This window comes from Perissodus microlepis, chromosome 15 (genome assembly GCF_051167445.1).
Source record: "Perissodus microlepis isolate ML-2025 ecotype Zambia chromosome 15, ASM5116744v1, whole genome shotgun sequence".
In the NCBI taxonomy this organism is placed as follows: domain Eukaryota; kingdom Metazoa; phylum Chordata; class Actinopteri; order Cichliformes; family Cichlidae; genus Perissodus; species Perissodus microlepis.
Window position 1 is genome coordinate 30538092 of NC_140475.1, and position 18548 is coordinate 30556639.

Genomic DNA, 18548 nt, shown 5'->3' on the forward strand with positions numbered 1-18548 from the left:
TACAATAACTGTGGAGTGTGTGGATGCGGGGGCGTTTCTATGCACCTCTGCCATTTCTTTCTGTCTCTCTCCACTTTTCTTTCTCTTGCTCGCTCTGTCTCAGTGTGGTGTATTTGTGTGCATATCTGTTAACTACACCTTACGCCTGCAGGGACGGGAAACTTCTGGGATTTCTGCCCTCCTCCTGGGCACACCTAAAGTAATCAAGCTCACCTATTTGTCAGTTGCTGATCAGCTGGCTCCTACTTAAGCTGGGAACAAACCTTTATTCTTTGCCTGAGCGCTGTACGAACTAATATTAGTGAAACCATCTTCAATCTACAAGTCTGTGTCTCTGTTACCTTGAAGGTTACGAACTTGTCATTTCATCTGTGCAAAAGCCCTGGCGTTTTCCCTGTGAGAGTGATTGGTTATAGAGAGCTGGATGAGATTCTATTCCTGTGTCAAATGTTATCTGGACTCTGGATACTGTGCCTCATCTGAAAAACTGAGCCTCAAATCAAAAATACTTGACTACCTGCTTTAACTCTCTAACATCCAGATTAAAGCAGATAACTCTTAAGCTGGAAAGAAAATGGCAACATCATCATCATCATTTAGCCTGGAAAAATAGTTTGCTGCTTTATAAAAAAGCTCTCAATAAAGCTAGAACATCTTATTATTCAGCACTGATTAAAGAAAATAAGAACAACCCTAGGTTAACAAAAAGTCAGAGCTCTGCTGAGCCAACCATTCCTTTAATGTTAATTAGTAATGCCTTCATAATTTTTTTTCCAAATGAAGCTAACCATTAGAGGAAAAAGTTACAACCATCTCATAGATGTGGCATTATCTACAGCTACTTTCAGTACCATTGATATCTATTTAGAGTCTTTTTCTCCAATTGATCTTTCTGAGTTAACTTCAGTAATGACTTCCTCCAAATCAACAACGTGTCTTTTAGACCCTATTCCTAAGACTTAATTAATGTTTCAATCTTAAACATGATTAAGATAAGATAAGATAACCTTTATTAGTCCCACACGTGGGAAATTTGTTTTGTCACAGCAGGAAGTGGACAGTGCAAAAGTTATGAGGCAAAAATTAGGATACAATAAGAATAAATACAGTACACAACTGTACAGAATAGAATAAAAATAAAATACTATATACAGTAGAATAAAATAAAATAAATATACAATAAGATAAAAATAGAATACAAATACAAATGCTATATACAACTGAGTAAAAATACAACGATGACAGAAAAGATTATTGCACATTAGTGTTATTGCACATGTGTGGATGTGTGTGTTTGATCAGTTAAAGTCTTTATTGTGGAGTCTGACAGCAGTGGGGAGGAAAGACCTGCGAAATCTCTCCGTCCCACACCGTGGGTGCCGCAGTCTCCCACTGAAGGAGCTGCTCAGTGCTGTCACAGTCTGCTGCATGGGGTGGGAGATGTTGTCCAACAGGGATGACAGCTTAGCCACCATTCTCCTGTCACTCACCACCTCCACTGGGTCCAGAGGGCATCCTAGAACAGAGCTGGCCCTTCGGATCAGCCTGTTCAGTCTCTTCCTGTCCCCGGCAGAGATGCTGCCGCCCCAGCAGACCACACCATAAAAGATAGCAGAAGCCACCACAGAGTCATAGAAGGTCTTCAGGAGTGGGCTCTCCACTCCAAACGACCTGAGTCTCCGCAGCAGGTACAGCCTGCTCTGCCCTTTCCTGTAGAGGGCGTCTGAGTTATGAGTCCAGTCCAGTCTGTTGTTCAGATGAACACCAAGGTACCTGTAGCTGTCCACAGCCTATCTCTATTAACCGTGTACGACAGGCCTTCGAGCTGGCAGTATTTAAACTGTTACTAGACCGAGCAGTCTTAGCTAATAACAGGCAAATCTCTAACCTTCCTTTTATCTCCAAAATTCTTGAAAGACTGAGTAGTTGTCAAACAGATAACTGATCATCTCCAGAGAAACGATCAAAAATCAGAATAAGACAGTAAATGGAGAAATCCTTCTCATGCTTCTGTGTTGATTTTTTTCAATTACTATTACACCTTGAGCCTGTCACCTTTGTCACAAAGCCCAACATTTCTGCATTTCTGGATTTCTTAATAAAGTATGTAGTTGAGTGGCATTGTGCTGAATTCAGTATAAATTATGTTGTCTAAGCTAATATCCATCATGAACAACACCTCCCACCCCCTGCATGAGACTGTACGAGCACTGAGCAGCTCGTTCAGCAGGAGACTTTTTCACCCACAATGCAGGAAGGAGCGCTACCGCAGGTCATTCTTAATTGCGGTAGCAGTAGTTGTAGATTAGTAAACGTAGCATCAGCACCAAAATGCACTTGAACATAGATGTCAAAGTAACTTGTCTATCCTTTATCCTTCCAAGGATGCAGCCCAGCCCCCGAGTTTGGACACAGCCCTTATAATCAGCTCACAGCTCAACTGTCAATAAAGTTTGTAAAACCTTTTGACGTTTGTACGTTGTGCGCATGCGCCCTCGCACAGTACTGCAGAGGGCTCGAGCAGCTACAGGAATGTCGGTTATTTCAAACACTGACTCAGTAGGTCCCTGGACTCGAGCTTCTGTTGGGAAAATGGTAGTTTCTGCGCTCTGTGAATGAAACCGTGTAAGGTTCTGGGAATTTATATCACTCGGGTTGCCATGGCCTCTTTAACCGTCACTTCGGAGGCTCGGAGCGTCGAGAAGCATCGAAAGTCCTTCTCGCTGCTCTTCTACCGGGCCGTGCGGGACCTAAAGCCGGTCTGGATGTTGGAGGACATGCGGACGATGGAAACTTTTTACTTGGACGAGGACTCTGGCCAGAGGATTTACAGCCCGTCGGAGGCGTTGCTGTACGCTATAGTTCATGACCACCAGGCTTACGCTCAGTACCTCCTCAGCCGATACACGGACGAAGCGCTAGCAAAACCCGGGGAGCGCTTCTGCCCCTGTCCGTCCTCCGCGCCTCACCTCGCTATGGCTGTTCGCTACGACAGACGCTACATTCTCGGCCTCATCTTACAAGAAACCCACCGTATAGCCATTACCCCGTCCTACACGGACCGGGCAGGGTGTTTTCACATCGAGGACGGAAGAACCCCGCTACATCTGGCTTGCGAGCTTCTGCGTCCCGAGGCGGTCATCTTGCTCCTGGGGAGCGGGGCGTCCCCGTACGCCCAAGACCACAACGGCCTGACCCCGCTGGACATTACTTTGGAAAAGCTCAGAGACTCCACGGTGGTCAGAAGTGGGGAGAAAAGGCGGTGTCTGGACAACGTGCTCCTGTTTATGCCAAAAGTTCGCTTCAAAATGAAGGAAGCTCTGGTTGGAGAATCGGAGCGCTGGAGCAAGGTGCTAGGCGAGGAGACCTACCTGTACCTGTCGGGAAGGAGCCCGGCGCCGTTGGTTCTCAGCGCCATGCAGACTGTTCTGCAGCAGCTGAGCCCTGCCAGCTTTCCGGACAGCCTACTCGAGCTGCCCATTCCCTCCTCCCTCAAACCACCGGGACTGCCTGTGAGCCAGCGGGACAGACAGAGGGTGGTGTAGCATCAGTGACACATGCATGCCCTGTTTGGATACTGCTGTTTTAGCATGCTGTGTGTGAGCATTTGAAGATCCTGTATGGCTATTATAGGCCTGAACAGATAAAACACTAACAGTCAGGGAACAAATAGACTAAATTAACGTGATCTAATGATGCAACATAAGCCACGCTGATTCCACGGGAAGGAATAAAAAAGCCATACTGTAGCGTTTCACATTGATTCAGGTGCCATGAATCATTTATGTGTCTATGAAATGTTGTATCTAGTAATGATACTGCAAGTGTATTGTATCAAAAGGATGGACAGACACTAATACTGACCTGTGTTACTGATGAATTTAATTTATTAAAATTATAGTATTTATCAGCAACATAAAGTAGTCATAAGAAAATGATCAGGTGACTTGAAAACATTTTGGATCTCTGTCTTTGAATAAATAAAAATTTAAGTGACTGTCTTCCTGGGCCTTCATTGACAGAACATGTTTGTTGCTAATGGAAATGAAGAAGGGGGTGCATACTGTAAGGAATCTAAGGAGCTTGGAAAGGAAGAAGCTTCTCCAGTTCTGAAGAAACTGAACTGGAGAAGCCTCGAGAGGTGAAACATCGTCAAGAAACTTAAAGAAGTCCAGTTGCTTTTCTTTCCAAGCTCCTTGTTTTACTATAGCCTGGGTGATTGAGAACCTACACAGACAGTAAGTTAAATATAATTATTAACATAACAATGATTATTAAAATTAAAGATTTTAATATTTAGTAGTATTCGGTTTGAAAAGGTTTTCTGAAACTTCACTTATTTGTTGGTACACAGAAGGTCTGATGCAGTTTGTAGATAAGGAACAAATTCAGCCCAGAAAACATTTGTATATACAGTGTACACAAGAGTTTGTGTGTATAGACTAACCAATACTAAAACTGAAGATATTTCCTCTATTTGTATTGTATTTTAGCTTAGTGATCCAAGCTCACAAAATTGTTTCCAATTAAGTTTGTTTTGTTTTGGGTTTTTCTTGGTCTGGTTTTCATTTAATATTTCTATTTCATATTTATGATAACCTTGGTTTTGAACCTGCTGAAGGCTTTTCAGGAGGTTTTACCTGATAGTGACGAATTACAATAGTTCACTAGTGGACCACAGTGTGCAAGCAGGTGGTGGGAAGCAACAAAGTAGAAATACTTTATTAGCTTTTGAATAACTTTTGACTTTTGCCCCAACAGCTGAATATAAACACCTCCTTTCTGGTCATTACATTTTCAGAATAGGCTTGTTCGTTGGGTTTAACACATTTGAGGGTTTTGCTTTTGTTTTGTTTTTTTCCATCTCTGCATGCCTTCAAACATCTGACTTATTTGAGCCAAAATGGAAAAGCACCCTTCAATTATTATCACGGGAAACACAAGGTCCTTGGGCAGTGAGATACAGTGGCTTGCAAAAGGATTCTGCCCCCTTGAACCTTTCCACATTTTGTCTGACTGAGCTGGAGTTGTTTTGCAAAGAAGAATGGGAAAGGATTTCAGTCTCTAGATATGCAAAGCTGGTAGAAACATACCCTAAAAGACTGGCAGCTGTAATTGCAGCAAAAGGTGGTTCTACAAAGTATTGACTCAGGGGGCTTAATAATTATGCACACCCCACTTTTCAGTTATTTTTTGTAAAAAAAATGTTTGGAATCGTATGATTTTCGTTCCACTTCTCACGTTTACACCACTTTGTATTGGTCTATCACGTGGAATTCCAATAAAATTGACTCATGTTTGTGGCTGTAATGTGACAAAATGTGGAAAAGTTCAAGACGGCCGAAAACTTTTGCATGCCACTGTACATAAGCTTGTTGCTGCAAGTCTACTGCAGAGCATGAACAGGTAGAAACAAAGGCTGCTACTTTGTGCAGCTCTGTTTGCTGTAATCAGAGCAGCGTTGTACAGTTGTTTTCGTAATCTTGTTTAAAGCCTCAGAAAATTTGAAGATGACCATATAATGCAAAAAAAGCAATTTGCATAATGCATCATTTCCAGCTTTAACTTTGGATCTATCCATTATAAATAAGATTAATGCTTATCCAATTCAAAGCAAATGATAGAAACCAAAGGAGTGCAGGCATAGTGATCAGATTGATAGCAGCAGCAAACTGAAAGGTGTATTTTACTATAACTGCTGCCAAAAACAGCCAGGGGGTCGAGAGGTGATGGTTATTCTTTTTAATCGATTATTGCCATTTTAGTCACTACTCAACTGCAGCGCTCGCCTGCCGTCTGCTGGCCAAGGAGCAGTCACAGCAAGCTGGAAATTAGCACTCCCAGCAATATATTACACCCTCTCTTCTTCAAAAGAAACACAGACCAGAGCCCTGACAGCCACAAGCAACACAGCAAGTCTTTCAGGTGGCTTCAACGTTCTGCCTTACTTGGTGGTGTATGGCACTGAAACCTGAACTTGACCAGTGTCCTAAAGTTGTTTTTCTGACACAGCTGACTGTTCAGTGGACACCTGTAAAGGCATCTCCTGTTCTGTTGAAATATCAGTTGACTGTCCAATTCTCATCACTTATAAAATGGCAGGACTGTTTTGGAACTGCTGTACTCCTGCAAAGATGCTGGCTGTTGCAACAAAACTCCTTCCCACCTCAGTCCACAGTGTAGGACCTGGGTGCGGCACATTCGCGAACAACAACTGCCGGAGCCAATTTGGCATTGCCCAGATGAGGTTGCATCCTGACTTCATTTTCTGGTGCTAGAGGAAGACAGTCTGTTGTTGCTCTCTTCTTGTCGTAGGACCTTTGCTAGACTTTAGACTTATCCAGCAGCTCGTTGACCCTGACAGTTTTGTGTGCTTTTGGGACAAAGCTTTTTACCTGCAGGCAGCTTGTTTCTTGGTCTCCTACCATTCAGCAGTTGAGCTGGTGAAAAGCCAACTGACTCAAGGGGGGTGGTTTACAAGATGATAGTGAGACCTATGATGTATAAGAGGTTACTGTAGATTACAGTAGATCTTCAGGTATTCAACTTTTCTGAAAACTTTTTAGTTTTACTCTCCACATTTTAACGCAAATCTATACTTTCTATTTCATACATTTTCGAAACAGACCTGTTACTTTAGGTTTAATAACTCAGTAAATATCAGGGAACATACAAACTGTTTGTGTGCAGTCTGTTGCACTGTGTGTTGCTAGCTAAAGATTCACCTGCTGTATTTCCCAGGGAGATCCACAAAGACGTAAGCGAGACAGGAGAGGAAAAAGAGATATATTTAAAAGATATATTTAAAAGTAAGGACTGCTCAGTGACACTTGATAAACTGTAGATTTAAAGATTACATGTAAAGTCATTATTAAGGGGTGGCTGTAACTCAGGAGGTAGAGCAGGTCATCTGGTTATCTACTCATGTGCATGCCAAATATCCTTGGGCAAGATACTACTCAAGATAGAAAGCTTAGAAAAAGTGCTTGCATCAATGGGTGAACAAGGTAATTTGTATCAAGCACTCTGAGTGCTCAGGTGCTGAAGAAGTCTATTTACCATTTTGAATTACATCTGTAAACAGTCTTTAAATGAATTATATATTTTCATATTGTGAAGTTTCCTGCGAAACAAACTAAGTATACTAATTTTGTGTTATTGAAATGTTGCATGAAAATGCTCTGTAGTTTTGTACAGGATAGACGGGTTAGCTGGCAGTACTGGTGAAATCACAGTAAGACACTGTGTGGGACTGGTGCTAATTGGCTGTGGAGAAAGACCCAATTTGAGGTCTAGTTGATCTGTGACAAGTAGCAGGGCAGACCTGCAACAGGTCACTAGTCTGTCACTTTAACTCATAAACATCAATAATTAATTACTTAAATTTATCAAATTGCTATTTTTTTAGGAATTTGTTTAAATATTATGTGTGAAACCAGATAAATAGTAAGGTGCATGGACACCACATGCAGTCAGACGAAGAAGTCTATTCTAGCCAAGCAACTTTGACTGCAAGCCTCATGCAGCCTTTCACATATGGGCTCAAAATGTGGTCATAAATATTTTGTACTTGTAAAAAAGATTTGTATGTGTAAAAAGAATTTGTGTGTGCGTAAAAAAGATTTGTATGTGTAAAAAAGATTTGTGTGTGCGTAAAAAAGATTTGTATGTGTAAAAAGAATTTGTGTGTGTGTAAAAAAGATTTGTGTGTGCGTAAAAAAGATTTGTATGTGTAAAAAAGATTTGTGTGTGCGTAAAAAAGATTTGTATGTGTAAAAAGAATTTGTGTGTGTGTAAAAAAGATTTGTATGTGTAAAAAAGATTTGTGTGTGCGTAAAAAAGATTTGTGTGTGGACTTAGCCCAAAAAAACCCCTGCAAGTTACAAGTACGAATTTTGACCCTATTTTTCTTCCTTTCATCTGATTGGTCAATGTCATGTCAATCACAAAGGTAACAATCCAATCAGAGAACAGATGGGTTTGGCTGTCGGAGGGGCGCTTTTTTGAACTGCAGGTCCTTGAAGGGTAATACAGTTTGAAGCTGGAGGATCTCTATATAAATATCCGATAGCAGCTAGGTCCCCTAACTTTCAGCAGCTGTTGAAAGGATAAAGTTGTGCTATATCAGTGGTTAGAAATACCATTATTACTTTAGGATTAGTTTAACACAAAGTCAGGGCTGACCCGGGACCATTGCTGTGAGTCACAGTGCGCAGCATAAAAGTCCTTTCACATCGGACGCAGGATGTGCTGCTAATGCTAACTGCTAACTAAAAGCAAAGGATCCAGAATTTGTTACGCTGGCTGCTGGGCTCTGTGGGTTTTTGCAGCAGCTCTACCTGTACTAGATGCACCTGCTCCTTGTCTTTTCTGTCTCTGACTTTATGTCCTCTACAAGAGTTTCTGTTTTTTTTGCTGGTTCTTCAAATGTTCAATAAAAACATGTATGCTAATTCATAACGAAGAAAGCTTTGTAATGAAGACTGTCATTTCCAAAACACTGCCCGCCCCCACCCCGCGGTCCGCAGCGCTGTTGAAAAGGCTGTGGAAGTCCCTATATTAAACACGTAGACCTGTGACATAAAAATCACCAAACTCGGACGACCACAGACTGTTTTCCTTCGTGGTGATGAAGGAAAACGTAACTTGCAGGGGTTTTTTGGGCTAAGTCCACACACAAATCTTTTTTACACATACAAATCTTTTTTTACACACATACAAATCTTTTTTACGCACACACAAATCTTTTTTACGCACACACAAATCTTTTTTTACACATACAAATCTTTTTTACACATACAAATCTTTTTTACGCACACACAAATCTTTTTTACGCACACACAAATCTTTTTTACACACACACAAATCTTTTTTACACATACAAATCTTTTTTACGCACACACAAATCTTTTTTACACATACAAATCTTTTTTACGCACACACAAATTCTTTTTACACATACAAATCTTTTTTACAAGTACAAGATATTTATGACCACATTTTGAGCCCATATTAATGTGTCATGCAGAGTGTGAGAGGGATTCCCTAAGACGGATGTGTATTTGGCCAACATCCTCCTCTCACCCATGTGAGTGGATTCCAAGAAAAAGTCCACCACAGAGCGAGCACTCCTGACAAGCTGGTTTGGTGTTTTGCTGTCCGTGGTAGAGGACCTGAGCTTAAATGGACTGAATTGAGATGGAGTTTTATGTACTGGCTGTGACGTCTTTAATAAACCAAAGAAAGAGATGGCAAACAACTTACCTCCAACGGCTTAAGCTCCATCTGCTCTAATGACCAGCAGCTTGCCTGGTTCGTGTTAGTGTGGTACACCTGGATGTGAGTCAGGGATTAGAGCTGGGCTCAGGTTTTATGATATTCTGTGCTTCTGGTCTTACCCCTGTCTGGGAATCCAGTTCTTAATGAACTATATATTTAAAAAGTATGCATGAGAGATTAGAGAGGAATAATAATCACAATAATAATGATCCTTGATGCTTGATCAAGAGGCAACTATTGTCTGCTGTCACTACTGTAATGGTTTTGCTTTAGTTATAAAGTTTACATACAATATATTCAGTGGGAGAAATAATTCTTTGGTCCCCTGATGAATTTATAAATTTGCTCACATACAAAAAAATGAACAATTTCTTAATATTTATCATAATTTCATTTAATAGAGAAAGAATATCAACCAACTATGCAAAAAAGGCCCACACATTACATAAAAGTCATAAATTGATTGATTGTAAACCCCCAAAAAGATTCAAACTAATTCAATCAGATCTAGTAATATACATTGTGAAATCTTTGCTTTGTTAACTTGGTTTTCATTTGTGATTTGAAGCTACAAGAATAGCCCCCTTCCCCTTTTATATTTTTTATTATTTTCTATGCAGCATTACTCAGAGACTGAAAACCTTTTAAAAGAAAACACAAAGATTTTGAAAGACGGTTGTTTAAACATCCAATCAAAATCTCCTGTTAAAAAATAGTTCCAAAATGAAAGTACAGGTGATGTTCGACATGGGACTAGTGACCTCCTGAAGCTTCTAGATGGAGGGAGCAAGAAGATTACACTTGCAATCCAACTCTTACAAATAGCCTAGTCTACTTAGCTAGCACAACACACACCTTATGCTTATAATAGAAGGGAAGATAGGTGATTGTAATGTACTATGACGGTCCTGAGCCTCATACAAAAAAGCTTGCCATCCAACTCAAGATGGGACAAGGATATAGTTTACATGGAGATATACATAATGCCACTCCTCACTCTTCTAAATATGCTTTCCAAAACCTAGTCTTTTAATGTCGTAGTCCCACAGAGTTGTTTCACAAAGGGATTGACATGTTCTTTATGTCCTAAATGTATTTACACTTGGCACATGTGTTGCCAGCTTGGAATAATTAAAAAAAATGAACAGTTTGACTGTTGCTATATATTCATTGTCATTGCTTTAGAAGGGTAAAGCTAAACTTTTTTGTGTACCAAACATTTGAGTATTAAGTGAACTTACACTGCAAAATATCAGTAAACAACCTAAAAACCTATACAAGGATACTTGCAGATACATAAATATAACCTTTTCAAGATACGATGAAATCAGAGAATATGGTTTCATAGATTTTTGTAAGTCATTGTATTGCAAACTATTTAAATCAAATTTTTTCCTACAACTATTGCTAAAATGTCCTGTGACCTGACATTGAAGGTCTCAGGTAAACAGAGCTTTTGCATGTAAACCTTGCCAGTGGGTGCGGCTAAAAACACCACCTGACAAGTTTGTCTCTGGTTAATCTGATGAGCTTAAAGTCTTAAATGGAAATGCCTGAGTGTGTACATGTGAACAGGCCTGTGTGTTTTTATTGATGCACTTAACACAGCCATCTGTGCAAGCTGGCTAAGGGAGAGAGAGGGCAGAACCAATCCGCATTCCCAAACGGTCTTATGCATACCACGTTAGCCTTAGTAGCCACCTCATCAACAGGTTATAGGTATCTTTGCTGCACTGTTTGAGCATAAATTTGGAGAGAATGCCTGAAATGACTGAGGAAATAGAAGTTATCTACCACATACTGGACAGACAACAAAAGTCGAAGCTGAAGGACTCCAGATAACTTTGCCTTCAAGACCGCCAGACTCCTGGATTTACAATTTTATTTCCTGGCCTGACTCGTTTTTCCTTGAATCCTTAAATCACTTTGAATGCAACAATGGGCTGTTCTCCATCTAAAGGAAAGTTATTTTCAAAGCCAGAAGGATCTCCAAAAGCTTCTCTGGGTGAAGTACCACAGGATACTAATAATTGTAGACCTGTAGAAGTTGAGAATACATGTTTGAAAACCGAAGTGACCGAAAATGAACTTCCACTTCCGGATGAAGGATTTCATAGCAAAGAGACTGAATTATTTCCATTGGTCTCTGATGCAAAGACTGTACCAAATCTGCAGGACACTGATGAAACAGAAGTAAACACGATGCCCCAAGAAATAATCACCGATGTGGAACAAACCAAAGGAATTAAAAAGACAGCAAAGCAAAAAAGAAGTAAAGGCAAGAAAAGGTCTTTTGAGAATCACAGGAAGTTCTGTCATGTACAGACAAAGGTGGACTTCCCACCTCACATGCTGAGAGCTCACCAGGCAGCCTATAACTTTCTGAACCCAAACATTTCCAAATATGAAACTCTTTTGGGTCTACTAGATCAGGCTGCCCAGACACAGCTGTCCCTCCAGCCCATGATGTCTGCTTTAGTATTGCGCTTTGAGGAGATCAACCAAGCACTAGAGGATATGGCTGATGAGGGGGAGCTGATGTTGAAGGAGCATGGTGAATACATGACCTTACCTTCTGGGATGATTTGCTCAGCTAACCCTAGAATGAATACAACATGTCAAACCGATCCACCTCCAGATCTTTTACAGCAACTACTCCAACAGTCAACTGAAAAGATGAAGTTAGTGGGAGGATCAGTCCAGGCACTAGGTGACACTACACTTGAGGAGGCAGTGGAATATTTTTCTTCTCTCTATAAACTGCTAAATAAGAAGCTGCAGATGAAGCAGACGGCAGAGAAGAGGCTTTTTCAAGTGATCGCACAAGTAGAAAGGGCAGCCATGAGGAAGTTCAACTCAGAAGATTCAACACTGCATAGTGAGGATAGTGGTATCGGAGGAGAAAATGAGAGTCTGACGGGTTCTGAAAGGCATCGCCGGCATCGTGGGAGTGCTGGATCTGAAAGTTGGGGGTCTGGAGTCAACATTCGGAGTGCATTTGATAGTCTCCCCAGTAATTCAACCAACCTTGGAGACCATAATGAAGATGAGGATGAGGATGAGGATGAGGATGATTATGATGACGATGATAAAGAGAATGAAGAGGAGGAAAGTGATACACGAGGAAGGAAGAGGTCAAACTCTTCCCCACCTGATCCCAGTCAGGCCATTCATTATATGTTCACAAATTACAATCGAGATCAGCAGGCAACAGTCAAACAACCGCTGATTGATCCTGTTATTGCAAAGCCTGAACACCTTTCATTAACTACGTGTGGAATGACAGAATTACAAAACAGCCAGTGGGTCTTGGATGATAGAATAAAAATGATGGCTGAAATACAAGGAAACAAGGAATTACCAAGACCTCATTGCAAGCTGGATAGAGCTGAAGTAAGACGGCATTCATTAAATGGATTGTCAGGTTCACACAAAGGCGTTGTGAGACCAAATAAGACAAATTGTTCTGTAACAATCTTAGCAAACCAACCACCAAAACGCCACTCTGTCAGAAGGTTAATTCATACCTTTAGCAAAGTAGCTGATGGGAGACCTGAGCAGAGTCTCACTAATATTCCACCTCATAACAGGATGCCCAGGAAAAGTGGCTTACTTCAGTTATCTGACACAGTAAATGACAAGGAAAGTTCAGTCAACAGTGGTAACAACAACAACAGCTGGCCTGATAGCAAGGACGAGCTGGATATGGACAACCTACCACCGCCCCCCCCAGAAGTTCTGATGGACAATTCCTTTCAGAGTACTCAGGTCCTAGCAGGAACTGAAGTGGGTTTGCAGAAACCTTTTAGTTCTCAAGTGATAAACCCCAAGATTGGAATCTTCCATCGCCTGAAGGCATCTATCCACAATGTAGAAGTGTTACCAAACCGAGCATGTATGAGGCCAAGGTCGATTGCTATCTCTCCTGCCCATCCTGTTACACAGGATGGTGTTACGGGCACTCAGGATGCAGATCAGCTGCAATCAGAAACAGATCTGAACCTGGAAATTAAGAAGGCTAATAATCTCTACCAAAAGGCATGTAAGATTATTCACCTGCGTGATGCAGCAGAATCTTCTGATAAGAGAAATCTTGTTGAACCAGGCATCAGAGCAACTTCTCCTCTTCAACTCACAATAGATCAGAAATATAACAGCAATGAATTTTATGAGGGTGAATTATCCTCTTGCAGTCTGACTGTGATAGCACCACCTGTATCTAGAGTCCGCCTTCCACCATCTTATCCTAGTACATGCAAAAGATTTCCAAGTCCCCCTGTAATTAGACCTCAGTCTACATCTAGGCACTCATCTCGTCCTAGTTCTCCCAGAACAGTGACACGCTGTATAGATAACAAGACAGAAGAAATCATTCCATCTGTATCCTTTCGCGACGCACGCTCTGTTTTCTGTCAAAATGAGTTTCAAAACTTGAAGACCTGTTTACCCCCTGAAAGGTCTGCGCTTCCCAGACAAGGGGGAGAGGTCTCCCGAGGAAGACTACTTACCAGAGCAACAGACACCTCTACTCGTCGCACCCAATCAGACCATAGGCCTAGTGGGACTTTTCATTCAGAGTTTCTAAAGGATGCCAGTTTGGCCTCTATGCAGGAGAAAGGGAGTAACCTATTGCCACAAAATACAGGTAAATATTACAAAAGATGAAATATGTGATTACATATTTTAAAAAATGTGCATTTCAAATTCTTTAAAAGTAGCTCACCAAATCTTTATGTCACTTCTGAGTCAATTTTGTGATCGTATTAAAAAATGTAAACTACTCAACACTTAAATTACACATCATAGCCTAATGGATGAAACATTCAAACTGAAAATCTTGACTGGCATACACTGTAATTTGCTGAGAACAAAATAATGTTACAGCGGTTAATTGAAACCAAAATCATCACCCCTTTGAGACCTGGGTTCAAAATCAAATCAAAAATAAAGTTAACATTTGTTGTTAAAAGTCTTCCCTTGACTTTTTTAATAGCATATATTGAAAACAAACAGATTAGTTTGACATTTGGTGACTGTTTGCTTTGAATCTACCCAGATGGTTTTTGACTCAAACAGCTGTCTTACTTTTCTCTGAATGATATCAGCATATCTGGCAATCTGAATTTCCAGATCTGATATGCAACTGATTTTTCTGTCTTTGTGTCATACTCTTGAGTCTTGATGTCTCACAATTTCTGGAAACCAGCATACTCCAGCAGTACCATACTCGGTTGCCATGAAAGGGGAACTGCAAAGCCACTGCATGTTGAAAGAGAAGCAATAGTGAAAGCAGGCAAATTCCCCATATTCTTAGCAATTATGCACCAATTGTCTACACAGTTGGTGGTGCAACTGGTTACTCTATGAGTTTCTTAGTTGAAAATAATACTGCTACGAACACTTTGCTATGCACTCTTATTTAGGCACCAGTCACACATTTGCCTAGAGAATAGTGAGCAACCATGTGGCCACTAAGGAAAAGTGTATATTCCACAGCTGGTTGGTGAATGGTTGCTGCCAGGTTACTGGCAGTCACTGGCAATTAAAACTGGTTGCAAAGAGGTATGCAGTACTGCACTGAAAACCTACATGTGAGTGTTTTGATTTCTAGCAGGTTGCTGGGGTTGCCTATAGTTTGCATGGAAGACATAAACTTGTCTGCAAACACACAAACTACTTGCAAAGACGTAATAAAACTTTGAAAAGTGCTACACAAAGCAGAAGCGGAGAACCATCAAAGTAAAAATTACGCCTTTTCAATCAATCAATCAATCAATCAAGGCTTTATTCGCCACGTGCAGGTTGCCCTGCAGTGAATTCCCAGGAGGGAACAAGCATCGAAGGCGTTTGGAAAGGGAGGGGGGATGAGTGTGTGCATATCAGTGTATATGTATGTGTGTGCGTGCATGTCCAGAGTTCAGCTGAGACATTGGAACAGACTAAACACAGTCGTTATCAGGGTGTTTTTGTTCGGCTCCAGCCTTGCGACCGCAGCTGGCGCCGAAAGGGTATCCGCATGAAGTGATGGTGCTTTTAACTTTTTACTTTAGTGCAAACAGCTCAGATGAATTTCAAAGCTGTTCTAACAGTCCAACACTGGTCTCTCAATCTCCCGTTGGAGAGCCGTGAGCTTCTCCATGATGTTATCAAACTTGCGCTCTGTGATGTTGTCATTCTTGTGCTCAAAGAGCCGATTCTGAGAACTCATGACCACAGTGAGCCTCCCCAAGATGTAATCCAATTTGCGCTCAGAGATGTTATTCTGAGCGAGCCCTTCCAAGATGTAATCCAGTTTGCACTCAGAGATCTTATTCTGAGTATTCACGGCAGCCGTAAGCCTTTCCAAGATCTTGTCCGTGCTGCGCTCAATGAGCCCATTTTGAGAAACTCACGCCTCTTCCCATCGTTTCAATCCCAGCGGGCAGCCTTGTGGGGGTTTGAACAGCCGGTTCGGCTTCCTTAATTCTTCGATAAGTCAGGGCCAAGCCAGCTCCGATCAGGAAGAACCCTGTTACCATGGTTCCGAATAGGTAGATATCTTCAGCACTCAGGCTCACCCAAGCCTAAACTTCTCGTTGAGAAAGGGGTGTCAATTGCATTTAGGGACCAGTTGATCCAATCCATAATTCCTCTTTTAGGTTTTAGAGAACAGACTGTGAGAGAATGTTCCAGGGAAAAGTAATACAAAAAACACGAGACTAGACAAGGACATAGGAGGCTAAGCAGGGAAGCTAAGGGAGAGGAAGGGATGAGAAAAGTGCGTCAAAGTTCGTCAAAAGCAAGAGCAGAGAGGTGTTGGTTGCAGTCGTAAAGAAACAAAGTCCTTCATTTCAAGAGTAAACGGTGAGTGTTTGCAGACAAATTTTATCTTCAATATAAACAGTTGGGAATTGCCAAAATCTGCTAGCAATTTTGTAAGCTATCTCACCAGCAACAGCCAGCAACCACTTGCCAACCAGTAGGGGAAGAAACTTTTTCGCCCTCACAACCAGTGGATGCTAGGGCATCTCCAACCAGTCTCTAGGCCCATGTGACTGAGGGCTTAACAAATTTTTTATTGTTTATGAGAGATGTGGAGTGTATTATCACTTAAAAGCTGGAACAATAGTTTTAGTCCCCATTTTGTAGTCCCCCTCGCATGACAAATTAACTGCAGGATATATCAAAAAGAATCAAGTCTTCTAAGTCTATGAACCCCCCCTAAATTAATACAACTTCAAGGAACTGAAAAGTTAAATTTTTATCCTGATACAGTCTAATTAATGCCCCACTAGTCTAATAAATTTCAGGGAAAATGACTGATTCATCTTTGAAAAATCATCAGAATTTGATATCTGACAAGATACTAGTTTTGTTAAGGAGCACCAGCCAAATGATATTTAAAATATTGTCACCGTGCACATAATCTAACTTTTAGCATTCCTGTAGTGCTCATTAAGCATTTTTTTTATACCAGAAACCATTGTTTCATGTCACAATATGACATGACTGGGTCAGCTCATTGCAGCAGAAAAATTCAGGGAAAATGTACAGGCAATTAATCTATAAGAATACAACAGAATATATCAAGAATATATCATTTATTGGTTAACAAGTGATTTCCATAGAAATAATTCACACATGCAACTAACTAGCAACTAGCAACTAAAGCTTTTAAGCTTTAGTTGGGGAGTACTACCCCAAAATGTAGTTGAGAACTAGAAAAAGGGATTACATCAAACAACTTCATTTAAATTGTAATTTTTGATAACGTAAACTGAGTAAATGTACTTAAATACATTACAACATTTGCTTTGCTTAGCCTTCTTTATCCAGAACTGTGCTTGTAGAGTTTTACTTCTGAATAGATTAACATGGAGGATTTAGTCACTCTGGACACATGCAGTATAATCTTTTTCAAACAGTTTAAGTCTAATTCATACCTACAGCTCCTGTGCTCAGATATATGGTACCAACCTGCCTCTAGGAAAGACACCTAGCTTAATCCACATTGGATTAACCCTCCTGCCCTACTCCAGTTATGTAAACTCCCCAGCAAGCAAACCCAACATGATCTACTCATGCACTAAATTTTCCCCCCATTATTTCTTGTTCTCTTGCAGGCTAGGAAGCCTTCCGATGACAGGAGATGATGACACCCTAAAGTCCAGCTGTGAATGGCCAGGGTTTCTAAAGTAAAATATGAGTTGGGAAGAGAATAATGAAAGAAGTTGTATATTAGCAGGGACTGGGTTTTTTTTCCTCTTTTCCAGTTAGACTTTTTTTTTTAAAAGACTCTGCAGTAATACATGTAATTAAGGATTAAAGCATTTTTCTACTCTATACTGAACCCTGAGTGATAAACCTCAAGTAGTTTTAAAGATACATGTATTATATATGTTTTGTTAAAACAACTATACTTTTAAATCCCTCACAATCAGGGAGTTGTTTTGGGGTTCAATATCAAAAGTAAAAGACAAATGTAATTTACATGATCATTAAATGTACTCATTTGTTGTTGTTTTTTTAAATAAATGGATTCAATGTTGTGTTTGTGTGATTTAACGATGTTTTCTATATCTAAATAAAATAGGAGAATCAAAACCAAATTCAGCTTTCAAAAAGAAATCTTAAGGGAAAGTCGAAAAGGACTGATATCCTGTTTTGCAAATAAAGAGCAATATGTCAAGATGACTTGCCTGTGTACACCAAGCTACACATACAGTTGTGGGCAGATGTTTACATTCACCCATGACGGGCATAAATGTCATGGAAATTTGGGACTTTTAATTATATCTTTAAACTGTTCTTTTTTCAGGTTGGAATGAATGGTATTATTTTGGATCTTCTGTAATCCACACAGGGTCGAAACCATACATATTGCATGGATACATACATAAATATATGTATACATACATGACAAGCTCAACACCTAATAACTTCTAGTTAGTGATCTTGATTGTCTAAAATTAGCTGATGCTATTGTTAGCATTAAAAGGATTTAACTGACCACATTAGTTGGACTAACCAATACTCAGATTAACAGCAAAGTCCAAGGAACTCAACGAAGATCTAGGAATTTGATTTGTCAGTTGCTAATTTGGCTCATGGGCTGACCAAGTGACCCAGCAGCCTGGGTTTGGGTCTGACCTGAGGCCCTTTGCCTTGTGTATTACATTACTCTTTGCCCCTGCTTTCTTGCCCACTCTATTGCAAAAATCCCTCTCAACAATGTGAAGAGTAGATTGGCACAAGTTTGGAAGCTTGGTTGCTGGAGCCATTCCGAAACA

General features: G+C 40.6%; 2 protein-coding genes across 2 annotated transcripts; both read left to right on the forward strand.

Annotated features, from left to right (window-relative positions):
• Positions 1-2483: 2483 nt before the first annotated feature.
• LOC146372392 (ankyrin repeat domain-containing protein 9) lies at positions 2484-4001 on the forward strand. Its single transcript, XM_084953923.1, has one exon. The coding sequence runs from the start codon at positions 2616-2618 to the stop codon at positions 3543-3545; it is 930 nt and encodes a 309-aa protein (XP_084810049.1). The 5' UTR covers positions 2484-2615; the 3' UTR covers positions 3546-4001.
• A 6882-nt stretch (positions 4002-10883) lies between these two features.
• pcare2 (photoreceptor cilium actin regulator 2) lies at positions 10884-17779 on the forward strand. The gene is given in 3 exon segments (XM_084954310.1): positions 10884-13900; positions 13903-13924; positions 17382-17779. Coding segments are annotated over 3 exon segments (2781 nt in total). The 5' UTR covers positions 10884-11217; the 3' UTR covers positions 17458-17779.
• Positions 17780-18548: the final 769 nt, after the last annotated feature.